At 41.0% G+C, this 26657-nt stretch overlaps 1 protein-coding gene and 1 long non-coding RNA gene across 2 annotated transcripts in view; both read right to left on the minus strand.

Moving 5' to 3' along the window:
• LOC146991054 (uncharacterized) overlaps positions 1-26657 on the minus strand; it is a 607823-nt gene that overhangs the window by 115860 nt on the left and 465306 nt on the right. The gene's annotated exons all lie outside the window — the stretch shown is intronic.
• The window catches only part of sorcs3a (sortilin related VPS10 domain containing receptor 3a), a 272255-nt gene that overhangs the window by 65498 nt on the left and 180100 nt on the right, over positions 1-26657 (minus strand). Inside the window, exons 5-6 of the mRNA XM_085792439.1 lie at positions 4048-4121; positions 1711-1775 (exon numbers count right to left, since the gene is read on the minus strand). Coding sequence (XP_085648565.1) covers positions 1711-1775; positions 4048-4121 — 139 coding nt within the window. The remainder of the gene's footprint in view (positions 1-1710; positions 1776-4047; positions 4122-26657) is intronic.

A 26657-nucleotide genomic window follows, 5' to 3' on the forward strand; every position in this document is an offset into this window, starting at 1 on the left:
ATGTAACCACATCTTGTTCTCTTGTGTACTATGTATTCAGAGAATAAAATAAAGCTTGACTTGATTTGAGTCTCTCCACAGATGTGGCCTTTAAAGGGATAGTTCACCCAAAATTGAAATTTCAGAGTTATCCGTGGCTTCTCTGAGTTACAGGGGGTCTCGACATTACATACGAGCAGCATGGAGGTATTTGGATGTTTTTTGGTGTGTCTTTTTGTTACAAAGACAGTTGGTATCCATTTGCAACTGTTAAATGGACATGCACTGCTACACCGAGACCCCCTGTAACTCAGAGAAGCCACGGATAACTCTGAATGGACCCTTAGTCGACATGAGGGTGAGTAGATAATGATTGAAATTTCAATTTTGGGTGAACTATCCCTTTAATTGTGGGCTTTCACTGGTCCACTTGAGGACAGAGACTCCCAAAGCCACTCCAGCAGGTCATTGTTGTGCTGAAAGCTGAACCTGAGCTCCTGTCTCAGGTTGCACTCAGGGACAGGACTGCTTCGAGGCATTCTGACCGCGGTCTACCTGACCCTGCTGCTGAGAGGCATCCCCATATCAGGATGCTGGCGCCACCAAGCTTCACTGTAGGGATGGTATTAGACAGGTGATGAGCAGTGCCTGGTGTTCACCAGACAAATTGCCTGGAGTTCTGCCCAAAGCCTTCAATTTCTGTCTCGACTGACCAAAGACTCTTTTTTTCTCATGCACTCAGAGTCCTTTAAATGCCATTTGGCTGCTGTGAACAGGTTGTCACAGGCTTTTTACTCAAACTGTCTTTCATCTAGTCACTCTACCATAAAGGCCTGATTGATGGAGTGGTGCTGAAGTGGCTGTCCTTCTGGTAAATTCTCCCGTCTCTGCAGAGGACCTCTGTTAGCGTGGCTGTTGGGATCTTGGTCAAGGCCGTTCTTGCCCAGTTACTCAGTTTGGCCAGACAGCAAAGTGCAATGTCCTGGTGATTCCAAACGTCTTCTGCCTCACAATTATGGAGACGTCTGAAGGTAAGACATTGAACTTTTTGGCCATAATATGCCATTCCCCCATTTTATATCACCTTGCCTTGAACTGCCTGGCTTTTATAATGCAGTGTCTATAATATCCAATCAATTAATATTGTCCAGATGATAATCAAAGCAAAGAAGTTGCTCCTGACCACAATTTGGAGTCAAAACAAAGAGTTGGAATGATATGATAAGAGAGAGACTTCCCTTTAGAATGTAATGATCATTAGAGAAAACTGACTGTACTGTATATTTAAGCCACAATTCAATTTCTATCCATTTAACATCTACAACACAAAGTGTGCATAAACTGAAGTGGCCTGAATACTCAATCTATTTTGACAAATTTTCTATTTGAAGCCACTAATTTGTGTTTATTGTGTTGATACGACAAACAAGCGTATCTGTGGTCATATGAAACAAGCAATGCTTAGGTACTCAGGGACACAACTCTGAAATCACAGGCACAGTTTCATCTATGTCACTTTGCTGGCTGTTGAGAGTAATGGAAGAGAGGACAGGCCATACTGACCAAGACTCATGTAGCAGCTTTATAGGTGGAGCAAGTCAGTGCTGTTACCCTGGGGACACATTCTGTACTCCAGGAAGCCATTCCCAAAGAAACCTGTTCATTACTCCTCGTGGAGGTGTGTGTGTGTGTGTGTGTGTGTGAGAGAGAGAGAGAGAGACGGACACTCACTTCCATCTGGTGTGTGAGCCTCCATGTGGATCAGATCTGGCTCCTTGTCAAGGCCCGAGACAGACCTTGGAGAGAACGACACCCATGGAAGAATTTGTAAAGATAATGAAAATGACTGGAAAGGTAAAGGTGCAAAGAAAGAGTGGAAGAGGGAAAGGGGAGAAGGATCGGGTAGACACATTCTGCTACAGTTATTCATTATATCTTCCGGTGGAATTTTATGTTTACGTTTCCATGGTTTCAGTAGTCACGGTAAATGCATGGATGTTTTTTTTTTCAGTGGAAATCTGTAAAACGCATGGATCATCACAACAGGTTTTAACAAATGATATTACACAAATTGACATCCGTATTAAAAGCCAGCGTTAATAGATCCATGCGATTACCGCAACTATGACAACGACTGAAAACCATGGAAACGTAAACGTAGAATTCCACCGGGAATGCAAAACCGGCTTCCGGTTTTGACCATAGATGACGTTCAGAAACTTGTGGATTAAAGAGAACACAGGACGGTTTTATCTACCTTCCAAATGCCATATTTTACCCAGTGAATCCACTGCAACTCAAGGCTGGAAATGTGACAGATAGTCTAAGTGGGTGGTGCAGGGTCACCAGTAGGACATATTAGTACGTCCCTCAGTAAAATCTTGCTTTCTTGCTCATTTCACTGCTGGTGGATTATAGCAGATAGATGCAGCTTTTTCCATTGTGGGGATATTTCATATCCCTTGGTGGCTGATGAAGCCACTGGCTAAATGCTGCCAACTGGAAGTCTGCCTAGCCGTTGCTAGAAGCCCCATTCAGTGTTTAAGATGCCCTTGAAGGGGCTTCAGTGGGGTAAGGCTAGAGCCAGCAATGGATTGTGCACATTATTTAGGATTACACATTATTTATGATCATACCACAATGGTATGGAAAGCTGCTCCAGATTTATGCAAGTTGCGGTGGATTTGGCCAGTGGTGAACCCGAGCGCACCCCCGTCACCTCAGAGAGGAGGAGAGGAGCAATGAGCTGGAATAGATCCAGGCCTAAGTTTGTGATGAGTGTGCACTTTCAGATTGTGGGTACACTGCAGGGGAGTGTGAGCAGTAGACGTGACTGGATAAGGAGCGACAGGGACATCCTGGATCCATTATTAGTCATCCGTCCTCATACTGTATGTACACTTTTGTTTCTGCGTGCAGCTTCAGAAGTTCACCTCCCTCTCCCTCTGCTACTGATGTAAAAATAAGAATCTAGTATTAAAGGGATACACCAACATTTTTTTTTCGTGTCTTGCCTCACTCCCGAGTCCATGACCAGCAGATAGACACCATCCTTTCGACTGTGCGTGCAGTAACAAGGGAGATACGGGCAGAGCTGGTGCGCCGCTAATTAGCTTAGCTCAAACGCTGGAAGTGCGTAGGTAGAGTTAGCCTGCCTCCACCTAAAGTCATCAGAGAAACTATTCAGCAACTCTAAACGGAAACCGGCAGGCTGATCTTTGTCTCAGAGCTGACAAAACTCTCCGGTAAGGCATCTTGAGCGGTCAAATGCCAGTAACGGGACAAGATTGGTCAAAACGGAGGGTTCAAGCAAAGACGGTTTATTTTGGTTCAAGCTAGCTACATCGAGGGTAGGTTAGCTTCCTATTTCAAAGTAAAAGCACAAATTCTATCGTCATGGTTTTCTGTATGTAAAGGGCAACGGGTGTTTTATTTTGTGAAAATAACCAGAAGTGCGTTGGTCACAACGGCTAGCTTGAGTAGCGCCAAATTTGTCCGAACAAAATTGTAAACAGCTGGTATTTAGACAAATTAACGACACACTGCTGATCTAAACGGCTACTTTCTCACCTAAAAATTTTTTGAAATGTCGATAAAAGTGATACATTTACAGAGTTTAGAGCTAAAATGAAATCAGCTTCTGACTGCTGATTTCGGCTCAGGTAGGAGGCGGGCTAACACTACCTATGCACTTCCACCGTTTGGCATGGACTCAGGAGTGAGGCAAGACATGAAAAAAAAAATGTTGGCGTATCCCTTTAACATGCAATGTGGCTGATGGGAGCAGGGTGTGTGTGTGAGAAATGAAGAGGAATGCGACGTGCCCTCAGACACTGAATGCTAAGTGCGTTCTGAAGGAGATTAATTCCCTGCCTGATTGTATCAAGGGGAAGAAAATGTGCAGAATTTTAGCAGCATCACTCGTCAGTCACACACCTTGTTCTGGGCCGTCCATATCACTTGCTCAGTTACACAGAACATGAGCAACAGCGTCTGCATTTCTGAGTAAACAAACTTTGAAGAGAGAGAGGGGGGGATGGAGCTAACACACCGAAACGACTGACTCACCAGTAGAATCTGTTTGGCGTGACATGTTCGTGGATGAGCTGCCATTTTCTTCCAAAGTCCACTGAGCTGTACAACTGCAGAAATATCAGAGAGAAAGGGAAAGGGAAAGTATTATTAGAAAGATGAATTATGTTTCTGCATTGGTCCAGATTCTAATTAGACTGGCTGTTTCTAAAAGTTTGAACAGTGACAAGTGAGCTTGCGGCACGGCTGGATAATTCCAGGCAGGAGGTAACTGAGGCTATAAATAATCATCTGGGGAGAGGCTGGCCATTCAAACTATAGGCGGCTCTACTCTCCTCACCTGTTAGAAATGGCAGCTATTGGTTTAGAGCAGAGGTCGGCAACCTGCGGCTCTTTCGTCCCTCTGCTGTGGTTCTCCTGGCCATTCACTTTTTTATTCATTGCAATAGTTATTACTTTGGAGATTGAGGTGCTGATGTGACATTAAAATAAAACTTGTTTCAATATTTTGTCGATCAAAATATGCGTCAGGTAGGTTTTTTCCTCCATGAACTACAGAAAAAGTATTTTCTCTGCCTATGTGAGTCAAACACGGCTGCCTCTGTGATGTTGGTCACTTCCTTGGTTAAAGCATGTGTGTATGTGCATGGGGGCCGTTCAGATGTAGCATCTTCACAACCCAAAGCAACGTGCACCGAATGCACACCGCTATCGGAGTGGGAGTGGGTTTTGATATGGTGGGAAAGGGCCCAAACGGCTCTTTTAATGCTAAAGGTTGCCGACCCCTGGTTTAGAGGAAGCACTTGATCAGTGTCAGTCCACACCATGGGAGAAAATATAACATTTTAGACAACTCCCTGTCCTCTATTGGCTGAATTAAAGTCCACACATCATTTCATTTTGTCCATCTCACAGATTTTAAATGGTGACAAGCTGGACAAGGGTTTTGACCATCAGAGCACAAGTAATTAGAAAAGTAGCAGCTACATTGAAGCAAATACAGATGCATTACAGTCAGTTAACAGCATTTAAGTCTCAGTGGTTGCTGTTTCGCCAACAAAACCAGACCGTTGCGAGTGTTGTGAAAATATATATAAATTTACATATATATACAGTATATTCTCGGATGTGAGACTGTTTTCTCAGCACCCAATCAAAACCAATCCCTGCAGAATGAGGATCCATGGATGAGAGGAATGATATATGGCTTAGCTGATATGAAGGTGTACAACATGGAACCGGTGGCCCAATTTCAATGTGCTAATTACATTCCTAATGCCAAAGCAAACACTTAATAACCCAGGTGCATTTCCCAGCACTGAGCTGATTGATGCAGTGGAAACGGCAGCCTTTACATCTTGCTGTGTCTGTGCATTGTTATTTCCTGGCAGTGCGGTGGCCTCAGTTGAGCTCTATCCTAATGTTCCTACTTGTTGCCTTTTATCACGGCAAATCTGACACTTACTCTGATAAAAGGATCTACATTTGTCATTTGATGCAAATTTATGTGTCAGCTCGGAAAGGGAAAATCTATCTGTGTCAGCAGGTGTGTTTTCTATTTAAAAATGACATTAGCATTGTTCTCCAAAAATGTACAGCAATGCAGAAACACTCTGCTTCTGATCTGAAGATGGTGCTAGAATTTCAGATATGAATGTTTTTTGCACTTGAAGACAATGTGTCTCTTTTCAGAATAAACAATGGTGGGAAACTACAGGCGTTTTCAGACCAAACCAAGGTTGATGTTTTTGCTCATTGTCTACATTTGACCCGGTTGGTTCTGGTTTTGCTCTGCATTAATGCAAATGCACCAAAGAACTGTTTATGACAGATAAAATGATCGTGTAATAACCTGTAAATAATGAGAACTCTGAATTTTTCCCTTTGTACAAAGTACATTATTAATACAATTGATGAACTATTTTACAACACATTATGAACAACCTGAAATACATGTAATGAGAGGTGGGTATATATAGTAACGCGCTACATTTACTCAATTACATTTACTGTACTTGAGTAACTTTTTGGTTAAATTGTACTTATGAGAGTAGTTTCAATGCAGCATACTTTTTACTTTATGTATATTTGTGAAGAAGAAGCGGTACTTTTACTCTGTTACAGTACATTGAGCTACATTCCGGTCGCTAGTACAGTACTCACTACTTCTTCTTATCGATCCAATGCACGATCTGTTTGTTTATGTTTTGATGGAGATATTTCCAACAGAGGCTCTGTCACATGACTGCATTTCACCAATCAAATGTAGCCACTAGCAACATTTGCCTCCGTTTATGACATACTGATGTCCTGTCCTCATCACCATTATGCTGCATCTCCCTACATTTAACATTGATTGGTGCTGTAAACAGGTGTGTGTATGATGTAGTCACATCACCAAAGCTCTCCTCAAATTAGTTCATTGTCAAAGATAGCCATCTATGAACAAGTTTGTATAAGGCAACAATATTATAGGCTACTGTAATGACATCGCTACTACTGTACGTAGCAGCATTAACACCATGAGCAATATGGAGCCTACTAGTCTGGATTCGGATGAACGTCTGCGAGCTCTGTTGTGAGCACTGGCCCCATGTCAGGAGAGACCGGTAAAGTGTAGTGTGTAGACTAACCACCACAACTTCCTGTTAAAGCAATGACAGTCTGAACAATCAACAACAACAAAAAAAAAAAGCTTTCACACTGTGAAGGTCTGAACCATTGATTTGTTTGGTCCAGACCAAGAACACCAAATTTCAAGTCTTTGGTCCAGTGGAGCTTTCAGACCTGTACATATGGTTCAGTCCGATACTCAACAAACGAGGTCGGTGTGAAAGCCCCCTGAAGCATTGGTCAAAGAGTGCCCTGTGTATTTAAAGGTATAATATGTAGGAATTCCCCCCATCTAGCGGTGCGGTTCCATATCTGAACGTATTCTTGATGTTGCATTCACGTGAAATCGGGCAGACGTCAGACAGGCAACGGAAGCTGCATGTAACAGGATAAACAAGCGTCTATGTAAACAAGTGGTCCGCCAGCACGAGGCAAAACAATACAGGAGTGACAATATGTTGTCATGGTGATGTCGTATTGTTTACCTGACCCACGTTTTACCGTCTTTCTCTCGTTGAGTAAAATGACATCCGGTTGATTAGTGCCTCCATCCTTCCTCACACTACACAGTGGTGACAGTTTTAACAGCCGCTACCTGGAAAACTTTCTCCCTGAGCCGACAGCTGCTGAGTTTCTGTGGTTACCTACGGTCACGCTGCCACTCAACGTAAAAAATGGCGATGCAACATGGCAGCCTCGGTTCGGTGCGTCGCCCACTTATGTATTTGTAACGACTTCTAACAACTCATTCTAAGGTACGAGAAAGCTTTCATTTGTATGCGGGTGTGATTCGACTTGAGTGAAATACGTATTTATGAAAGCAATATTTGATTTTTGCTAATAAAAAGCCAAATAAGTTACATACCGGGGCTTTAAGGAATGCAGGAAGTATTAGCTGGGAGCAAACATTTGTCTAAACCTTTATAAAGTAGAAAAGAGTCTAATATCCAGTATCCATGATCAGAAACCATGTGACTGTTCCTGCAGCCTCAGTATGAAAGCCTTTGTGTTGGTGGCGCAGGGTGGCAGTCAGGACCCCTCATGACATCGGACAGTGACATATGATGCCAGCGGGCAGGCTCAGCCTCTCTTCTCGCCATTCATCAGTTCAATGACATCTTAAATTTTACAGCCTCTGAGCTGTCACAAAGTAAGCTCCATAGTTTCCCGCTCACTTTGATAAATCAAAAGCACAGCGGGCCGGCTGCCCCACCACCGATGGAGCCAGCGACAGCCAGGGGAGCTGACAAAGGACAGGAGGCTAAATGATGAGTGAGGAATTGTAGAAAGCATGACTGTTAAACTCATTTATTCATGCCCATGACGGGTTTAGAAAACATTTGGGTTGCTTTGACCTGAGTATCAATTTTCAGGTAACGTTGCAACTATTGGGCAAAGAAAGGTGCTGTGAAATGCAACATGTAGCTGAAGAGAAGAACATCCCAGTCAAAAGAACTGTGTGAGGAAACAGTGTCAATTCTGTATTCATAAACTATGACATAAAATCTGTGTTGTTCATTATTTCCCTATTGTAAAATATGCAGTACGTCAAGTGCACCAATGATCCCCATACAGAATTATTGTGACAAATGACACATGACAGAGAGTGTATGCTCCTATATTGAAAGTGATGTAACTGCACCACAAAGAACACATGTTGTGTGTGTATACCCTAACACTTTATAACATGAGACCCATAGAGAAATGTGTATATTAAAAATGTACATTTACAGTTATTTATGATTTTTGTATGGTACGACATACAACATACAACAGATATTCTGCTTTTTGTTTTCATTTCTCATTGTAAACATGTCTATCTTCCATTCTTCACACAACTTCATATAATATCAGTATATATGGAAAGACTTTGGACTGGATATATATTGACATAACATAATATAGAAACATACATTACTGTAACATCCGTATATGGGATTGTCATAATTGTCAATACATAACAATGTCCATAATTCTAATTAATTATTTGGATGTGTCTTATTGTATGTTTCATTTATTTATATAATTACATACTGTAGTAAGCACATTTTCCTGTTTTCATGCTTTTATTCTGCTTTTGTTAGGTCAGCAACTGAAGTCTTCTGCTGGATGCTGGGTCATGACATAGGCTACTATCTAATATCTTGTGATATTGAACAACATTTCACCACTGATCAAAGGCACAGGGTGAATGGACTTTGTGAATATAAGGGGACGAAGGTCACTCATTTAAAATGTGACAAATAATAGAAACTGTGTATATTACAGCTACAAGTAATATTTCTTGCAGAATAATCAAATAATAGGTGTACAATAAACTGCAACAGCATTATATAAATTGAAAGGGCCATCCCATGGTGTGTGAGAAAACTTCCTCATCTCAGGAATAATTCATGTTACAATACATACAGGGAAACACACTCAACTCTGTTTACACAAGGTGTGTCAAAGCAAAACAGGATGTCTCTCTTTGTGGTTTAGATTAGAGTGAAGGTCTTTGAGGGCTATGTCTCACAAGAAATTCATTCCAGGCAACACTGCTTTTATCACATTTAGCGATCAAACAATTTAAATTAAGCTGCAGGTGCACGGGCATAATAAGAAGGTTTTGTTTCACTATACTGTAGTCTTAGCTTAGTTGTTATGCAACAATATTGGATTTCAGTTCATCTTAATAAATCTTAAGGTAGTGGTCTACATTTGTTTGTTTGAGTAAAACATAGAACTGAAATGAGAAATTAATTCAAACTCGGCTCTCTCAAGACAAGTTCACACATCAGACTTGAGATGAATTTCATGAAGCCTATTCATGATTCTGTTTTTTTTTTCCTTCTTCCTCTTTCAGAGGTGTTAGGGAAATTCTTGGGAGGAATGTACATTATTGCTTTTGTCGTTGCTATCCAGCTATTTAAATGTTGATATAAGTGCACTTTTGTTCAAGATTAAATATGAATCAGGATAAAAGATAAATGACGGCTCTTCAGGGGCTGCCTACCCTTGAAATCAGAAAAAAAGAGTGTTAGTGGTGTTGTGGTGCAGACATCTCCCCTGTGAACAGAATGACATGGGTTTTCCATGTTCAAGGAAAACCCAACAGGATACCTGACCCTGTGCCTGGTTAGCTGCTGCAAACTAGCATAAGCTATCAGTTAGCTGTTGGAACTGACTCAAATCATAATCATAGCTTTGCTTCAATCTCTATATAGGCTAAGGTTGTGAAAAAAATCCAGTCATGAAATGAGAGACACAGAGATAAACCATTATTCCCACAGCAGGTCATCTCCATTTTGAAGCAGCGTGACCAATCAGTGACAGGAGTCCAGGTCGGGCCCGTCTTTGTTCATCTGCATCACGTTGCTTTTGCAAAACCTGGTGCTACATGCTTCTCATAACCTGCTGCCACTGCCTGATGACTGCTGACTCACAACAACATTCTCTACATTTAAATACCCTCCTGCAATGAAAATGAGACCGAATGGATTTAGATGAGGTGTGGTGGTTATCAAGTCTCTGGGGTGCATTAGCTGGAAAAGGTAGAGTGCTACTGTTGTAGATGATCCATAGTAAGGCTGACAGATTAATCTCATTTTCATCATCGTCATGATATCAACATGCACGATTAACACGTTGCAAAAGGTTTCCTGTAATGCGATGTAAGTTCCTCGGATGCTGCGCCTGAAACGCGGCCATTATCTGACACGACGCCCAGTCGAATGTTTGGAGTTTGTTTACAGCTGCAAGCTTTCCACTCTTCTTGTCTGATTTTGCTGAAATTGTGTAGCAATTGTGTATACAGGCCTGGTGTAATTGCTACAGCATTTTAAGTGGTTTTGAGTGGATTCCTTTCTATGCAGACATTTCTTGAAATTATGCTGTGTTCATGGACAACATTTTGAGACCCAAACAAGAAGAAGACAGTTCTGAGAAAGCTTTCTGTGTGGACAAGGCCTTGGCCAATCAGATGACCCCTAGCACCCCTCACCTTCTGCAGGTTAAGTGGTGTTCATGTAGAAGCAAGAGGAGCTATGACGATGGTGGTGGTTTAAAGAGATACGCCAACATTTTTTTTTTTTCCGTGTCTTTCCTCACTCCTGAGTCCATAGACACCATCCTTTCGACTGTGCGTGCAGTAACAAGGAAGATACGGGCAGAGCTGGCACACCGCTAATTAGCTTAGCTCAAATGCTGGAAGTGCATAGGTAGTGTTAGCCTGCCTCCTACCCAAGCCGAAATCAGCAGTCAGAAGCTGATTTCATTTTAGCTCTAAACTCTGTAAATATATCACTTTATCGACATTTCAAACATTTTTAGGCAAGAAAGTAGCCGTTTAGATCAGCAGTGTGTCGTTAATTTGTCTAAATACCAGCTGTTTACAATTTTGTTCGGACAAATTCGGCGCTACTCAAGCTAGCCGTTGTGACCAACGCACTTCCGGTTACTTTCACAAAATAAAACACCCGTGCCCTAGAAAACCATGACGATAGAATTTGTGCTTTTACTTTGAAATAGGAAGCTAACCTACCCTCGATGTAGCTAGCTTGAACCAAAATAAACCGTCTTTGCTTGAACCCTCCGTTTTGACCGATCTCGTCCCGTTACCGGCATTTGACCGCTCAAGATGCCTTACCGGAGAGTTTTGTCAGCTCTGAGATGAAGATCGGCCCGCCGGTTTCCATTTAGAGTTGCTGAAGAGTTTCTCAGATGAGTTCAGGTGGAGGCAGGCTAACACTACCCATGCACTCCCAGCGTTTGAGCTAAGCTAATTGTTATCTTGTTGTCTTGTTACTGCACGCACAGTTGAAAGGATGGTGTCTATCTGCTTGTCATGGACTCGGGAGTGAGGCAAGACACGAAAAAAAAATGTTGGTGTATCCCTTTAAATGAACATTCTGTTTAATTGATTGGTTATTCATGTGCAATTTGTTCAATAGAAGTTTGCTCAAAGTATTTTTTGCAGGACAACGATTAGCAAGGTGTCCATTAAACAGAAAGACACGGGAACTGAATGATTTATCCACACTTAAATATTTACTTAGATTGATTATGTTAATTTTGTCTTCTTATATTGGTTATTTTTTTCTTGTGTTCAGACAATGAACTAAAGAATGATGTTACCTGCTTGACAGTTTCGACTGTGCTGGAGTCACAGTCGAAACTGTCAAGCAGGTAACACCATGACACCAAGACCAGAAGAAAATAACCAATAAATATTGACTTATTTATCACAAGGTCATATCATCCTCACATTATTGAACATTGCTGTATGGTGGAGGCCTATAATCCATAGCCGGGTTCCACTCCTCTGAATCACTGTTTGTTTTGTTTTACTGGGGCAAATTATGATCCATCAGCAAATTTTAGACTATTTAGTCAAGCAGAGATTTGTTTGTGGAATGAAGAATGGAGAAGATAATGTAAAGCAAATCTGAAGAGTAAGTTCATCTTTCCACTCCCTCAGTTCCTACCAGGTGAAAACAGCCTATCAAAATAAACCTGATACCTTCCACTCACAACAAGAAATCATCAACCATCAACATCAGGTCCAACAGAGTGACGAAACCAAACCACAGTAAATAACAGCTCAGCCTGATTATCATGCACGGTAGATTAATGTTTAAAAATCTTATTTACAGTGGAGATAGAGGCAGGAAATACGTTTTGGAGGGCAATGCACTTTACTGGAAGATAAACAACAGCTCATCCTGCTGTGATACGGCTGAATGTCTACTCCATCACACCCCCAAACTTCAGCATGCTTCTTGATCCCAGTCATGTTGTAGACTTATGGCCGATTCACAGTTTGTAATGATTCAACAGGATATGCAAAGAAAAAAAGAAGGGAAATTTCACTCAAAAGAAGTTCTTCTGTGCGAAAAACATTTTCTACAATCTCTCTTTGCTTTATACTTGCTCCAATGTTTGTCATGGTATATTGTCATAATGTGAAAGCCTGAATAAACATCCCTGCCATGACACACTGCAAGAACATAAAGTTCACCATAGGTTTCTTTCCTTTTTCATTGACACAGCGTTGCAGCCCGTCAACATTCTGCCACCCAGAAAAGCTTTGTGTAACATCAAAGCACAAACAATTCCACCAACACAAAAGTACTGAGGAAAGAATCAAGACTTGGACGTTATGGAAATGATAACTGTCGCATTACAGGCCCCTGTGTCCTCCCCAATTACTATAAGTCACTTTTATGTCTCCTAATTAATTCTCCCATAAATTCTTGATGCATCTGCTCTAAATCAAACCACTTCTGTTGGCGTCGCCTTGGCATATCACATATGCAAGGGAGGAGGAGAACTGGTTTTATACCTCACAATTTATGAAGCCTGCAAAATACACAGCAGTAAGATCCCATGGAGGGAAGTATAGGAAAGGTCTATGCAAATGAACAGTCTGGATTGTTCTGACTGAGAGCGAGGCCATAATATAAAGAGTACAGAGTAGAACATTTTCATTCCTTCCCACTGTATCTGTACAGAGAAAAAGATCTGTACAGCTTCATCAAAATAAAACACTCTAACTCTAACTCACAAAAGAGCAACATGTGAGCACTGAAGCACAGTTGAATCAAGTAGTCCATCAAATTGCCTACCTGATTGTCAACCAACTAATTTCATAATCTATGAATCTTTTAACCATTATTCAAGCAAAAAGCCCAATAATTGCCTAGTTAAGTGAACCATTGATCGAACAAAAGATTACATTTGGACCTGGAATAGAAATTGATGGAGACATTTTATTTATTAAAAAAAAAGAAAAAAAAAAAGATTATTCCCGCTGCAGATAAATAATCTGCAGTTGGTTCGTTCCAGCTGCTCGATGGAGGCCACAAGTTTGATTGTGACATACCCCGAGTCCTTTCTAGTCAGTCGTCATGGAAACATGACACGCTGCCAGTGGTGCGGCGTTTGGACCAGAGTGAAAAGAAACGTGTGTGAACATGGACCACACAAGCTGAAAAATGAAACAATGTATCATGTTGGCACCAGTAGTGAAAACAGCCGAAAAGTGAATGTTTGTGTAGAGCCATATTTACCATTTTAACACTGTTGTTACCTTCATGTTGCTGCTGCTCTTTAAATTCTTCAAGAAGTTGTTGAAGCACAGCTAGAGCTTAAAGAGGAGCTATGCAGGATTTGACCTTAATGAAACAGCTTCAGAGAAGTGCTGGTTAAATCAATGACTTGTAACTAGTTCCAGGGAGAATGGAGGCTCTCTGCCTTCCACCTAGCGTCTCTTGGCTGAAAACCAACCTTGTAAGAGCAGAGCCTCCGACCCAGTGTCCCAGCTCTCGTCTCTGTGGTACCGCCACACAAACGTAACACGCCCCGTAACCCGCAATCTCAGATAAGACTACATAAATACACATGGTAACATGGTAGATGATACATAACGTTATCCACCACTCAATGGATTAATTTCTCACCGGCTTCATTGAAAACAAACGCACATGGCCTAGAGGAGGGTTAGAGACACAGAGGAAAAGTATAGTAGTAGAATAGTTCCCCTACAAATCAATTTGCATTGAACAGCTTTACCAGGTAACAGTAGGTTAGTTCCACTCTAAGTTAGGGTTAGAAACCAAACTAAGAAGCCTGATTTCAATATACACACCTTCATTTGAATACTCTTTCAGTCATGAAATATCTTTTCCATCTTGGTATTAATAATTTTCATAATGGCAGGCATGTTTACATGAGTATGGCAGTCATCTACTCTGATCGTTCACATTCCAGACGTTGTGAAAGATGAAGCTTTAATATGGAATGACAGCACATCAATGAGATTAGCATGCTCCTAACACTTTGCCTCAGTGTCACACTATTAAACTGACACTGTACATTGATGTATCATAGGCCATTTGAGCGAATAATGCATAATTATTTCTGCAGCAGATCACGTATGTGATCATGACCTTTCAGATGTTATATATTAATAGTGTATATTAATTATAAATACAGGTTGATTTCATGTTTGATTTTTTTTTCAGGCACATGGTCTAAAAATATTTCATGAACTGAAAGCTCATTGCAGCATGAACTGAAGCTGGAATTAAATGTTTTCAATCACTTTCATCTCAAATTAAGATATTATCCTGAATAATTATCAGTGTCACACACTGATGTCTGTTGGCAGTCAAACATATACTGTGTGTGCGTGTGCTCTCAGATGACAGTGGGGAGCCAAAACGCGTGCTAATGTGCCCTCTAGGAGCTTTAACGCGTGCTAATGTGCCCTCTTCAGTGGCTTTTTGTTTCATTTTCGCCCCTGCCCTTCAAAAAGTCTGTGCACGCCACTGCTGTTGTGTTCAGCTGACCAAGCACCCTAACAGCATGTGCTTGTAAAAGCCAGCCACCCGACGGGGCAACAATCACACTGGTTGTTGGAGTTCCCAAATCCTCACAATGCTTGTAATTTCAGCCTGCTGTGTAGCGTATAGCTCAACATGTGCATAAATCAGCACCTCACAATCTGTATATTCTACAAAGTAGCTCTCTTCAAGATGAGCCTTCAGGCAATCATTTCTCTCCACTTAGCAATAATTATGCTGTAAATTGCTAAACCCATATGCATGAAAGGGAGCCCTATTATCTCCATTGTGCTAGCAAGTGAACTGTCTGTATTGTCCTGATCATGTGTTTCAAATTAAAGTCCATTAAAAGTACCCTGGGAGGGCGGGCCGGCTGCGGCTTGATGGAGCGCGGCAGAGCTGCCGCAGCTCAGGACAAGGAAGCTAAGCACTAAAGATACCTGCCATCTGGAGAGTCATTGAGTTGAGAAATGCACTGCAGCAGCTGAGCAGCCTCTTTGGCTCAAGCTCAATGCCACCTTTCAGGCAGACAGACTGATAGATTTGTAGGAAGTGGTTTGGTTTGTGAAAGGATTTAGAAACTGCCATTTGAAATCAGTGATTATCACACCAGTTTTTTGACAGATTATTACTGAATTGCGTGTTTTTGTTATGCTATGACATACAGATGTGCACTATAAATCATGTGCCCTGTGCTCTTTTGAACAAGATTAGATCAGAACCTTGTATATGGCTGGGCAACATCGTAGGCCATTTGTATTCTGTCTGGTGTCAGCTTTCAGCCCTTTATCTCCTTGCTTCTCCTGCTCTCCGTGCTCACATACAGTACACAGTGTTTAAATGCAGCTGTATTCACAATAAAGCTGCTGTCATATTCATGTTGTTCTGTGGCTGTTGTCAGAAAATGGAACACATCTGCAATCTGAATATAACAGGCAGCCCACTACAACTAAATGTTGACCAGCAATCACTTGTCAGCCATTGCTCTGCTAAAATCCTGAACCATGACATTATCTCACACAATAACATCACACATAATTACAGTTTGTAGTTGTAGCTCATGGAATTACAGGTTAGATTTTCTGTCCAATCATGTGACCAGCCCGGTCTGCTCAGACCGGCTCGGCCCAGGATGTTCCTCTCTTCCCTTTAGCCCAGGTCAGGTCAGGTCAGGTCAGGTCAGACCAGGTCAGACCAGGCCAGTGTTGCAGTGGAACTGAGAAGCAGGCTGTTTTGTTACACAATAGAAGCATCTTTGTTGTGTTTAACCCTCCTGTTGTCTTCCTGGGTCAAGGAAGAAAGGAAGGACAAAGGGAAAGACGGGAAGAAAGAAGGAAGGGAAAAATTAAGGAAAGATAGAAGGAGGGAGGGAACAGATTGGGTCAATTGGGTCAAAAAGGAAGGAAGAAGTAAGGACGAAGGGAAGGAAGGAAGGAAGGGAGGGAAAAAGGATTGTGGAAAGAAGGAAGGGAAAAGGGAAGGAAAGAAAGATGGAGGGAGGGAACAGATAAGAAGAAGGAACAAGGAAGGAAGGGAGGAAGGAAGGGAGGGAAAAGGATTGTGGAAAGAAGAAAGGGAAAAAGGAAGTAAAGACAGAGGGAGGGAAGAGATTTGTTCAAGGAAGGAAGAAGGGAGGAAAGAAGGAAGGGAAAAGGGAAGGAAAGAAAGATGGAGGTATAGGGAACAGATCAGGTCAATTGGATCAAAAGAGGAAGGGATGATGGAGGAAGGAAACAGATTGGGTCAATTTGACCCAGAAGGACAACAGGAGGGTTAAGATCTCTTTCTTTGAAACAACTCAGAACTGTAGTTTAAATGTATTATAATTATAAACATTCAACATTCACTCTTGCGCATCACTTTCTATACTTCCGGTCTCTATCTCCCTTCTGTCCTTTCCTCTGACCTTTGCTCCCCGAAGTTCCGCCAATCACTGAAGGTGACACTAACTGACTGTCTGTTGTTCACTCAATTAAACGACAGAACAAATATTATCGGGGCTACACAGACAACTTATTCAAAAAATATGTCATACAGGTTAAAATCAGGTTTATCCGCCGGGTTTGGACAGCGTGCACAGGTTCAGACTCGGTTGGATATTTGGCACTTATCAAAATACAGTTTGCATATAACATGATTTTGCAATTTTATTTGGACCATGGGAAACAAAAAACTTTTGTTGAGTAACAGCACTTTCAGTTGAAACAATCAAGTTCAATCTGAAGACAATGTCCCGACCCTGCTTGACTATAATCACACTGACATAAACTGCTTCTTCACTAGCAAACTGGTTTACTGTGCATGGCGTCTTAACATACATTTACAGTCGGTATATGTAATAAATCAGTGCTTTAAATGATGGATCATATTTAACAGGCAAAAAAGTGTCAGTTGAAGATTAAAATGACAGAGAATAATCCTGAAAGCAATGTACTCAGGAATATAGACTCACTGCATCCTATTAAATAAGGTTTGAATTAAAAGAGCTTATATAAAGACTGTCCTTTCAATGCCAGAATCTATAGCCATATATACAACAATATCGTCCATATTAGGAATGTTACAAAATGAAAAATGCAAATTCTTTTTTATGAGCTAATGCAGAAGAAAAAAAGAATGAAAGAAAAGGGGGAAAAAGTAATCCTGAATAATGTATTCTCCCTCCTTCCCTGAATACTTTATTGAGTCTGATGTCCCCATTGCATTTCTGAAAACGTTTAGCCAGGATACGATTCAGCTAGAAATAATTAACAGCATAAATTTGCATTATTAGGGTGGATTAAGTCAAACAATGTTTGCATATTGAAGGACTGAAGGGACTGTGCAGCTCTATCAGAGAGGCAGTTATGCCAGTTCCTTTCTCATTTTAGGTAGGCTGCAGCCTTCCCATGGGAACACATGGTGGAGAACTTTCCTACTTTGTCTGGGAAACAACTATGCAGGCGCCTTATTTTATTTTAATTTTTGTTTCGGCCTTCAAGGAAAAAAAGGGGTTTTAGCACCACTGATGTTGGTGTATGTTAGCGAGTGTGTGTGATGGAAACAGGGCCATTACAGGCAACAGTGTAGTGCGTTTTAGTTCCCCACAGCCGCTGCAGCCACAACCTCAGCAGCTAAAGTCACATTTCCCATTTCCCAAGCTCACCCGCTCCAAGACCCTGACTGACTCAGACAGCTCATCCAGATGTGCCTGTGACTGTTTCTGCACATCTGTCAGGAACAAGATCCGTCTGTCTGCCTCTCTCTCTTTAGTTTAGCAAAATTCTAGGTGGTTTGGTTGAAAATGGAACTTTGCAGGGATAGTTTACAGTTTGATGTCATTAAGCAACACGATCCAGATATGGAAAAAGCATGGCAGTTCCAATGCAAACCAATTCAATGCTTCTATCTTAACCTCCACCGCAGTAATCCAGAGGAGAGAAAACCCTGCAACAATCAACCACAACTCTGTTTAACTTTGCAGGCTGTTGTGGGTTTGTTCTAGACTCTGTTATACTCTTACAGTAAAATATTTATTTTAGATGGCTATTTTCATGAACTTGTAAGATAAATATTAAAACCTCTTTGCGCACCACACAAGCTATGGCCATCAACACACTTTAGCCAAACCAATCTGCTCTATAAGATGTTGAATGTTAATAACCAGAGTATGTTGCATATAAACTATATTTAGTTGGATCCATCACATCATTTCCGTGTGATGTGGCTTCTTCCCAGCTATTTAGTGGCTTCAGTGGTTCTCTCCCAGCAATACTGTACTCTCACTATTTCTCTCAGGCTGTTTTTCTTTTTTCTTTTCTTTACTTTCTTTCTTTCGTTATTTATAGCTAAGAATTCTGTCATTGTTTAAAACACACACACACACACACACACACACACACACACACACACACACACACACACCTACACACACACACACACACAATGTTGGAGTAATTTTGTTTTCAGATAGATTCCTCTTTTCATTCCTATTATAAATATAAATTAAGCAATATTACCCGAGAGGGTGTGCTTTTCCAGTTTCCATGGGGTCCAACTAATACCTGAAACACTATCAGTCACCTCAGTAGACTCCTATGTGTAATGGAACCTAGTTTACCTCTACAGCAAATAATCCAACTCTTAGTAACGACCTAGCAACAGAATTTTCTAGTCCTAGATGATGAACTCTGAGCTGACGTTAATGTTTTATCACGGTCTCGGACTTTCCCAAAACGAAATCAATACTGCGTCACCGACACAGCTGATGGGGAAAGCCAAACATTTCCATTACTCCAGATTATTTAAAAGCCCAAAAGTCGCAAAGAAAGAGAGAGAGAGAAACATAGAGGTATCTACCGTTTTATCCAACAAAATATTCAGCTCCAGGCCATAATTTTATTTTCACCGCGGTTACAATAGTGTCTCTCTGACTGTAGGGAACAGCCTCTCGGCTAAAACGGGGCAGTTTACAGCATATTCACTAAAAATGGTTATTTAATTGTTCTAAAATTTGAGTTTGGCATCTGAAAGGAGCTCTAGGAGGTTGATTTAGTTTGTGATTTATTTTCACGAGTAACATAACATTTCTAAAATAATAAAACTAAGAATCCATGGAAGGTTACCATGGAGATGGATAAAACAACATGACATGGCGGAGTAACATGTTTAGTGATGAGTCAGGCATGCTGTAATGCTGATTTGAGCACGTTCTAAATGTCTTGTTGACCAATCAGATTGCTTGATCTGAACTACTTGTTGTATAATTGTGGTTTAATTTTCATTTTTTGGGGGGTTTGGAAGGGATTAATCAGTAAAGTTTTGAGAAGATCATGAATAAATCACATCATTTCATGAGAAGAGTTAAAAAAAAACTAAAAAACTTCCAACTTTATGGGTAATAGTGTATACTGTATATAGATTTAGTGGAATAACAAAACAATTCCCTCTACATCACTACATCATGTGAACAGTCCAGGTGTAACATCATGGGCCTGTACTTTCTCCTTAGTGTTGTAGGTAACTCTGTACTAATAGAGCACATTGCTCAGGAAACCTATTGAGCTGTGACTTACATAGATCATGTTGTCATGTTTGTTACATGACAGCATTGAGATAATTGCCTTGTGGTTCTATCTATTCACATAGATTACCAGATGTGCATTGATCCTGCCAAGGCGACGGCTGTCCAACAAAAACCTCCTCACAGACCTCAGACGTAGCTTCTTGAGGGAGAAAGTGGCAGCAACAACATTACCTCAACTAAAAATGACTCTGTCAACTTAACTCAGTCATCACCATTTGTCAAGTGGAAGAGTAATTCAGCTCATCCCCATTACACATAAGACAACAATATGGCATGGGAACGTCATTAGGTGCAAGAGGGGGAAAAGTGATGAAGAACTCACTGAAATGAGATTGGATTTAAACAAGTGCTGCCCCTGTCCTGGGGGCCTTACATGGATGCTCTTTGAGTAGATAGGTGGAGGCTGCATAATGATGAGACACTTGTTTCCCTACTGTTAAGATTTATGGGCTCCGAGGTCTGTTACGATCATTAGAGGGTTGTGGAAGGGAAAGGGAAATGGGGTTGAGACTATATGGGCTTGGGAGGAGGTGGAAATTGCACAGAGGTTTTTTTCTGGTAACACAGCACATTTGAACCATAAATCTTTGATCCTTTCCTCCCTATTTGTGCAATGGCATTTCATAATGGAAGACTCCCTATAATTTCACACTCCAATTAGTAAATTACTAATGTTGTCCTAAAATATAAGTCCCGGGTTGGTAATAAGAAAAAAGTGGTCATACTGTACCCTGGATGAACCTAGTTAACTAAATAAAACATGTAAGACAAAAGGTTAATAAGAATGAGTGTCTTTTATTTGATTGTGTTCAAAGCCTGTCTTGGGCATAAGAAGGGAAAAGGAATATTACGCCTTGGATCATGCATGTAGAGGCACATGTATACGTATATATACTGTATATATATATATATATATATATATATATATATATATATATATATATATAGTATATATAGGGGGCAGTAGATTTCTGCATAATGCCTGATGCCTGCAAGTGGAGAAAAAAAAAACTGTAGTCAATGACAAGGTCCTCTGGCATGGGCAATACAAACATCAGCAACATTTTAACATCACTAAAACTGAATGAACTGGAGTCATTAGGCATTTGGAGCATGTTGAATAATTCAACGTACACCAACGGAAACATTTGGCTTTTTGTTACCTTGGGTGCAAAGAACTGATGTCGTTGCCCTGAGTCCATGAGATGAGACTGGAGATCGGCTCAAGTGTTGGCTTAGTAGAAAAACCCTGGATTTAACATTGTGCTGACTATTTTCATACACAAGTACCACAGCACAGGCATATTTGAGTATGTATAACCAGGTCAGTAATGGTGCATATATACATTAGTATACAGCATGTATCCACCTCTGGGCTGTTAGTAGTCCCATCTGTGCATATGTTGTGTCCCCTTTAAAACAGTACCAGGCATGAGGAGGAGTGCTATTTGAAGGACGAGCTCAGGAAATTGTTTAAATAATCTGCAGGCTTCATAAGTAATTAACAAACTACAAATATGAAGCAAACACTCTTCTTTCTAAACTTCCTAAACTTACACCCAGCATAGTTATGAAGCAGCACCCCTTTTGTGTTTTTGTCAAGCGATATACAGAGTTGTATGACTGTTGTTGTGTGACCACATTAATGTGTTGTTTTTGGAAATTAAATTGACTTTTCTCCTTTTTTAATCAGAAAGTGTATTTTTACCCATAATACAACACATACAGTAATAATTCCCAATTTAAGGAATTAGTTTGTTTATCTTTATTGATGATCTATTTTAGTGATTTGCATATCTGTAATATTTTGCCTGTTGTCTCCTCTTCAAATGTTGAAATGAGAAATAAACGCACACCGTAGTTGCTGGCGATGGAATAAGTTAGGAAAGAAAAGAGAAACGCCATCTCCTCTTTCTTCTGTTTCTGTCTCCTCTTCAAATAACATGCACATTTTAAATTCATTGTACTTACGGTATCAAAGCAGGCAAAAACATTACAGTTATGGCTGAATAATGAGTTAAAACATTTTATTGAATGGTTGTTGGTTACAGTTTTTAGGGGAAACAATAATGGCAGTCTCCTGACTGACACTTCCAACTAAGGGTGTAGAGCCAGTTCACTATTTGTATTCGAGGTCGGATTTGGGCTTTTAAAAAAAACTTTGGATTTGTTATTCGTATTCGGGAAGAGACCGGAAGTGGACGCAAGAGACTTCTGCTGAGCTAGCTGGCTTTAAATCTCTTGTAAAGCATGCTCCAAACACACATCCAAACGTTTCTTTTTCTTTACAAAGAAGCTCCTGAATAATGAGGAGAAACTTCGGACAGAAAAACTATTCTGGATCAAAGCCTTATTTGTGTACTTCTGAATAACATATTCGGGTTCGGGTACATCCCTACTTCCAACACACTGAGCCTCACCTCCATTATAGCAGATAAACTACTTTCATTGCTGTAACTTAAGGAGGCAGGGGAAGAACTGAACATGAGACACGCTGAGCAGAGAGAGTGGGAGGGAGAGCAGTCATGGCTGACTGATGAGCTAAAGAAGGAGGCACATCACAATAACATGATGATACATTATGCTTACTACAGCTCAGAAATAAAAACACTATTGTGAATTAAAAGGTGTCCACTAAAACATTTTAGTGTTTTGTTTGCATTGAGTAACACACTTTAACGGCCCCGTAGACGGCCCATATACCAGGATTAGACCCAGTTATTCTTAAATAATGAGCAGAAAACTGATCTGGAGCTGAGTTTGTTTTGCATGTGTTTACTTCCTTACTTATAGATACTGTTCTGAAAACATCCACCATTGCAACACCCCACCTGAGCTGTGAAGTAAAACAATCAAGTGTTCCAGGAGCCTCCAGTGATACTAAGAATGGAATCAAAGTACAGGAACTTATCTTTTTTATCATTTTTACCTGACTTCTGTCATGCAGAGCCAGAGTGACAAGAGCTTTCTAGTCTTGGTTTGGTAAACGATGTTTGGTGCCCCCTTGCTGTACTGGGTTTGCAAACCCTGACAGGCTCACTTGTGGGATGCTGCTGACTAGAATAAATGTACATAATTGCCTGTAGCCTAAAAAACACACACCTTGACTCCTTGCAGCGAGTCAATAGACCCTGCATCCATCCTGCTGCCAACCTCCACAAAGACAAGATAGATGAATGATAAAAAAAAATTGTCACATCACCCGGCTACGGAACAGAAATATGCAGAGCACGATAAAAGGGAATGGGTTTGATCCTAGAAAGCGATTTTAACCCAGCGTGTCATATCGGGGCTCGGCTCAGCTGCGGTATCAGTGGGGACGACAATGAGGGAATACTCTGCAGGCCTGTTTCACAACTGATAAACAAGCCAACCAACAGATCAACTGCTATCTACTCATCAGCACACAAACGGATGATGTCAGTGAAGCCTCTATAACCAATAGAAATGCTTACGTACTGTAGAATTCAAGCATGAGCCATCAATCATCATTCACTTTCATTTATTGTAGCATAACACCACGATTTCTGAATAAAAAATCCTCACTGAAAATGAGCCACCAGCCCTCATAGTGAATGAAGAAATAATATAATGATCTGCCTGATGAGTGGGTGATGTGGGAGAGAACATGTTATGGATGTTTGCAATAGGCTGCACAAATAATGATTACGACGACAACAACAGAGGAGATTTGTGAGCAGAAAGAAAAGGCCAGCCAGCTGTGAGCAGCTGGAGGCCAATGGAAGGAGCAGAGATGCAGTATCCAAGTGGATTCTCCGGAAGTTTGCGTTCTGTCGACATGTTGCTGCTGTCGGTGTCCCAGCTATTCTGCCTGGCTGGAGTTTAAAGGTACATTGTGTAACTTCTCCTGTTATCTATTCACAAAAATCGATTATTTTGTTCAAAAGTATGTTTTTCATTCATCAATAATTACCCCCATCAACAAACTAAAGTGTTCCGGTAAGCTCTGAATTTGCCATTCATATCATTCATATCATGCACCTGAATGCTGCATTTAGGTGCAGTCAGAAAAACGGCCGTCAGTAACAAACCAGATGTCATTTTAGTCACAGAAGTCGAGAGAAAGCCGGTAGAACGTTAGCCTGATGCATCAGCCGCTTATTTCATTACATTTCAAAAAGCGTCTGAACCTGAGCCATAGGGATTCGTTTGCTTCCGGGAGGCGGTTGCTTACATTTGCTTCAACTAATCGCTGCTGCTTGGTGGTCACGTGTGCTATACACCGGTTAAGCTCATAGGTTAATCTTGAGCGCTTGAGTTCAACGTCATCGCCTTCACTTACCCGTCTGTTCGCTGATTGGTCCGTCCTCTCTGGCGGACGGAGCAAACCGAAACGCATTGCTAGTGTCCTGACTACATTGTTGAGGCAAATGAAATTTGCCGGAACCAGTAGGCGGCGCTAGCCTGGCTAGTAGAACGTGGGTCAGTTAAACAATTTGACATCGCCATGACAACATATTGTCACGTGTATTGTTTTGCCTCGTGCTGACGGACCACTTGTTTACATAGAGGCTTGTTTAAGCCGTTACCTGCAGCGGCTGTCGTCCGTCTGCCATCTAACCAATTTCACGTGAATGCAGCATGAAAAATACGATTGAGTTGCTTGCGATATACAACCGCACCGCTAGATGGGAGTAATTCTTACACAATGTACCTTTAAGACGCTGTGTCGTGGGCACTCTTGGTTTCGCTGCTCTACAGGCAGTTGCTGGTAGATTGGCTGATGTGTCTCTTCGTATTGATGCAAAATAACTTTGATGCTTAAGATGAAAATGTGATAAAGATTCTTAAAGTTCCAGTTTATAGCTAATAATTAAAACCATTTTTGAACTGTTACTGTACCTGATTGTCTAGTTATGCAACATATTAATACCTGATCGTCGGTTTATTGGCAAAATCTGAATATACTACCCATGAATATATTTGTATAAGTGTATAATCACTATAAAACAAAGTTAGTTTGGTTTTCATAGCCTTACAAGGGTCTTGCTTAAGAGAGTGTCGCCATCTTGCGCCGCAATGTTTGCATGGCAGCCCGAACGGAAAATCCAGCCAGTCAGAGAGCAGGTTTCAAGAGTTTAGTTTAAATAAACCAACGAAGAAGAAGGTGGAAGGAAAGAAGAAGGAGGAGGAAACAGCAGACATTATGTAAAATGGTTTAGATCTTCACCTCATCGCTCCATGCTCCTGAAATATTCCCAGTCGTCGTTTTTGTCCTCGGAGGCCACCGTCACTTTGCCAACGAAACTAGAATCTGAACGCTGGATGTCACGGTTTTCCTCACATTTTACACATTAGACCTTTAAAATGTACAAAAAATGACTAAGAAATACTTTGGCTGCTTGATTTCACAAAAGACTCATAGACCTGTGGACACCCCTCACCCACAGCCCTTGACAAATGTGCTTCAATAAAAAGCTCAAAATGGCTCCCACAGGTGAAAGCAAGCAGTGGTCATGTAAGTGACATGTAAAGGTTACCACGGCTGTTGAAATATCAAAGGCTCCTCCTTCAGCCAATCAATTCTACACACATTCAGAGGACACTGAGAGTCAAAGAGACTAACCTTTACCTATAGACCTTCATCTCTGAGAGGGAGCGGGGTACAACTGACTGGGTATACTCACCTCATCCATGAATGAAATCCACTGTCCAATACTAAAGAGAGTAGTGGACCACCATTATAATGAAAGTTATCCTTTTGAATTACAAGATTTTAGTGTAAAGTCAGGGATAAGTTCAACATATCACCAGCATGGGTATGGTGGGGTTAAATTAGAACTGGTTGAACTTGGTTGAGGGGGTGGTGGTTGCAAAACCACTTCACGTTTGGTCAAAAACTTCTCTTCTAAGCTTTTTTTTTTTTTTTTTTTTTACATTATTTGCACATTCCTTTTTACCAAGGAGTACAACAACCTACCCAGGAAACAGTAAACATATCCATTATTATCCTGATGTTGACATGATTATAGTGTTAATAGTGATGGTTTTGTGCTTTTTACTGTGTGTTTGCATGTGGCCATTCAGAACAGCCATGAACACGTTTTTGTGTTGGATAACATACCATCCCAATGTGTTGGTTACCTGTATTGAACCAGTACATTTTCAGTGACAGGAGAAAGAGGTTGGTAGTGTGGGCAAAACAGCTTCTTGTTCCATTTCTAAAAGCATCAGCTTACCCTAACTCATCTCAACCACACTGAATGAGAGGTATCTGCTCTCCTGAGGCAGCTAAGCAAACTGTCTGCTAATGAAAGCTCTGATGGAGACGGAAGTCAAATTAGAAAGGCACTAAAGGGACCTTGAGCTGAAATGATCTTTTCAATATCTGTTCCGACGGTCAAACTCAAGGTCAGGGAACCGTCACAACATGTCACAACTGTCACAACTGTCACACATGTCTTCCCCCACTCTTAGAAAACGAGATTTTGTGTCGGAAATGATACAGATATTTACCCAAACTTGAATCAAGAATTACTTAGTAGTAAAAATAGCAAAATCAATCTGGCACCCTTTGTGCCTCTAAAATCACAAGGTCCTTGTTTAGTTGCTACTTCACCCATTTGGTGCGTTGTGGCAGCTAGATACAGCTCTCACAAAAAAACATGTCTGATATGGACTTC

Source organism: Trachurus japonicus, chromosome 1 (genome assembly GCF_045865225.1).
Source record: "Trachurus japonicus isolate A0001 chromosome 1, Traja_1.0".
Classification (NCBI taxonomy): Eukaryota; Metazoa; Chordata; class Actinopteri; order Carangiformes; family Carangidae; genus Trachurus; species Trachurus japonicus.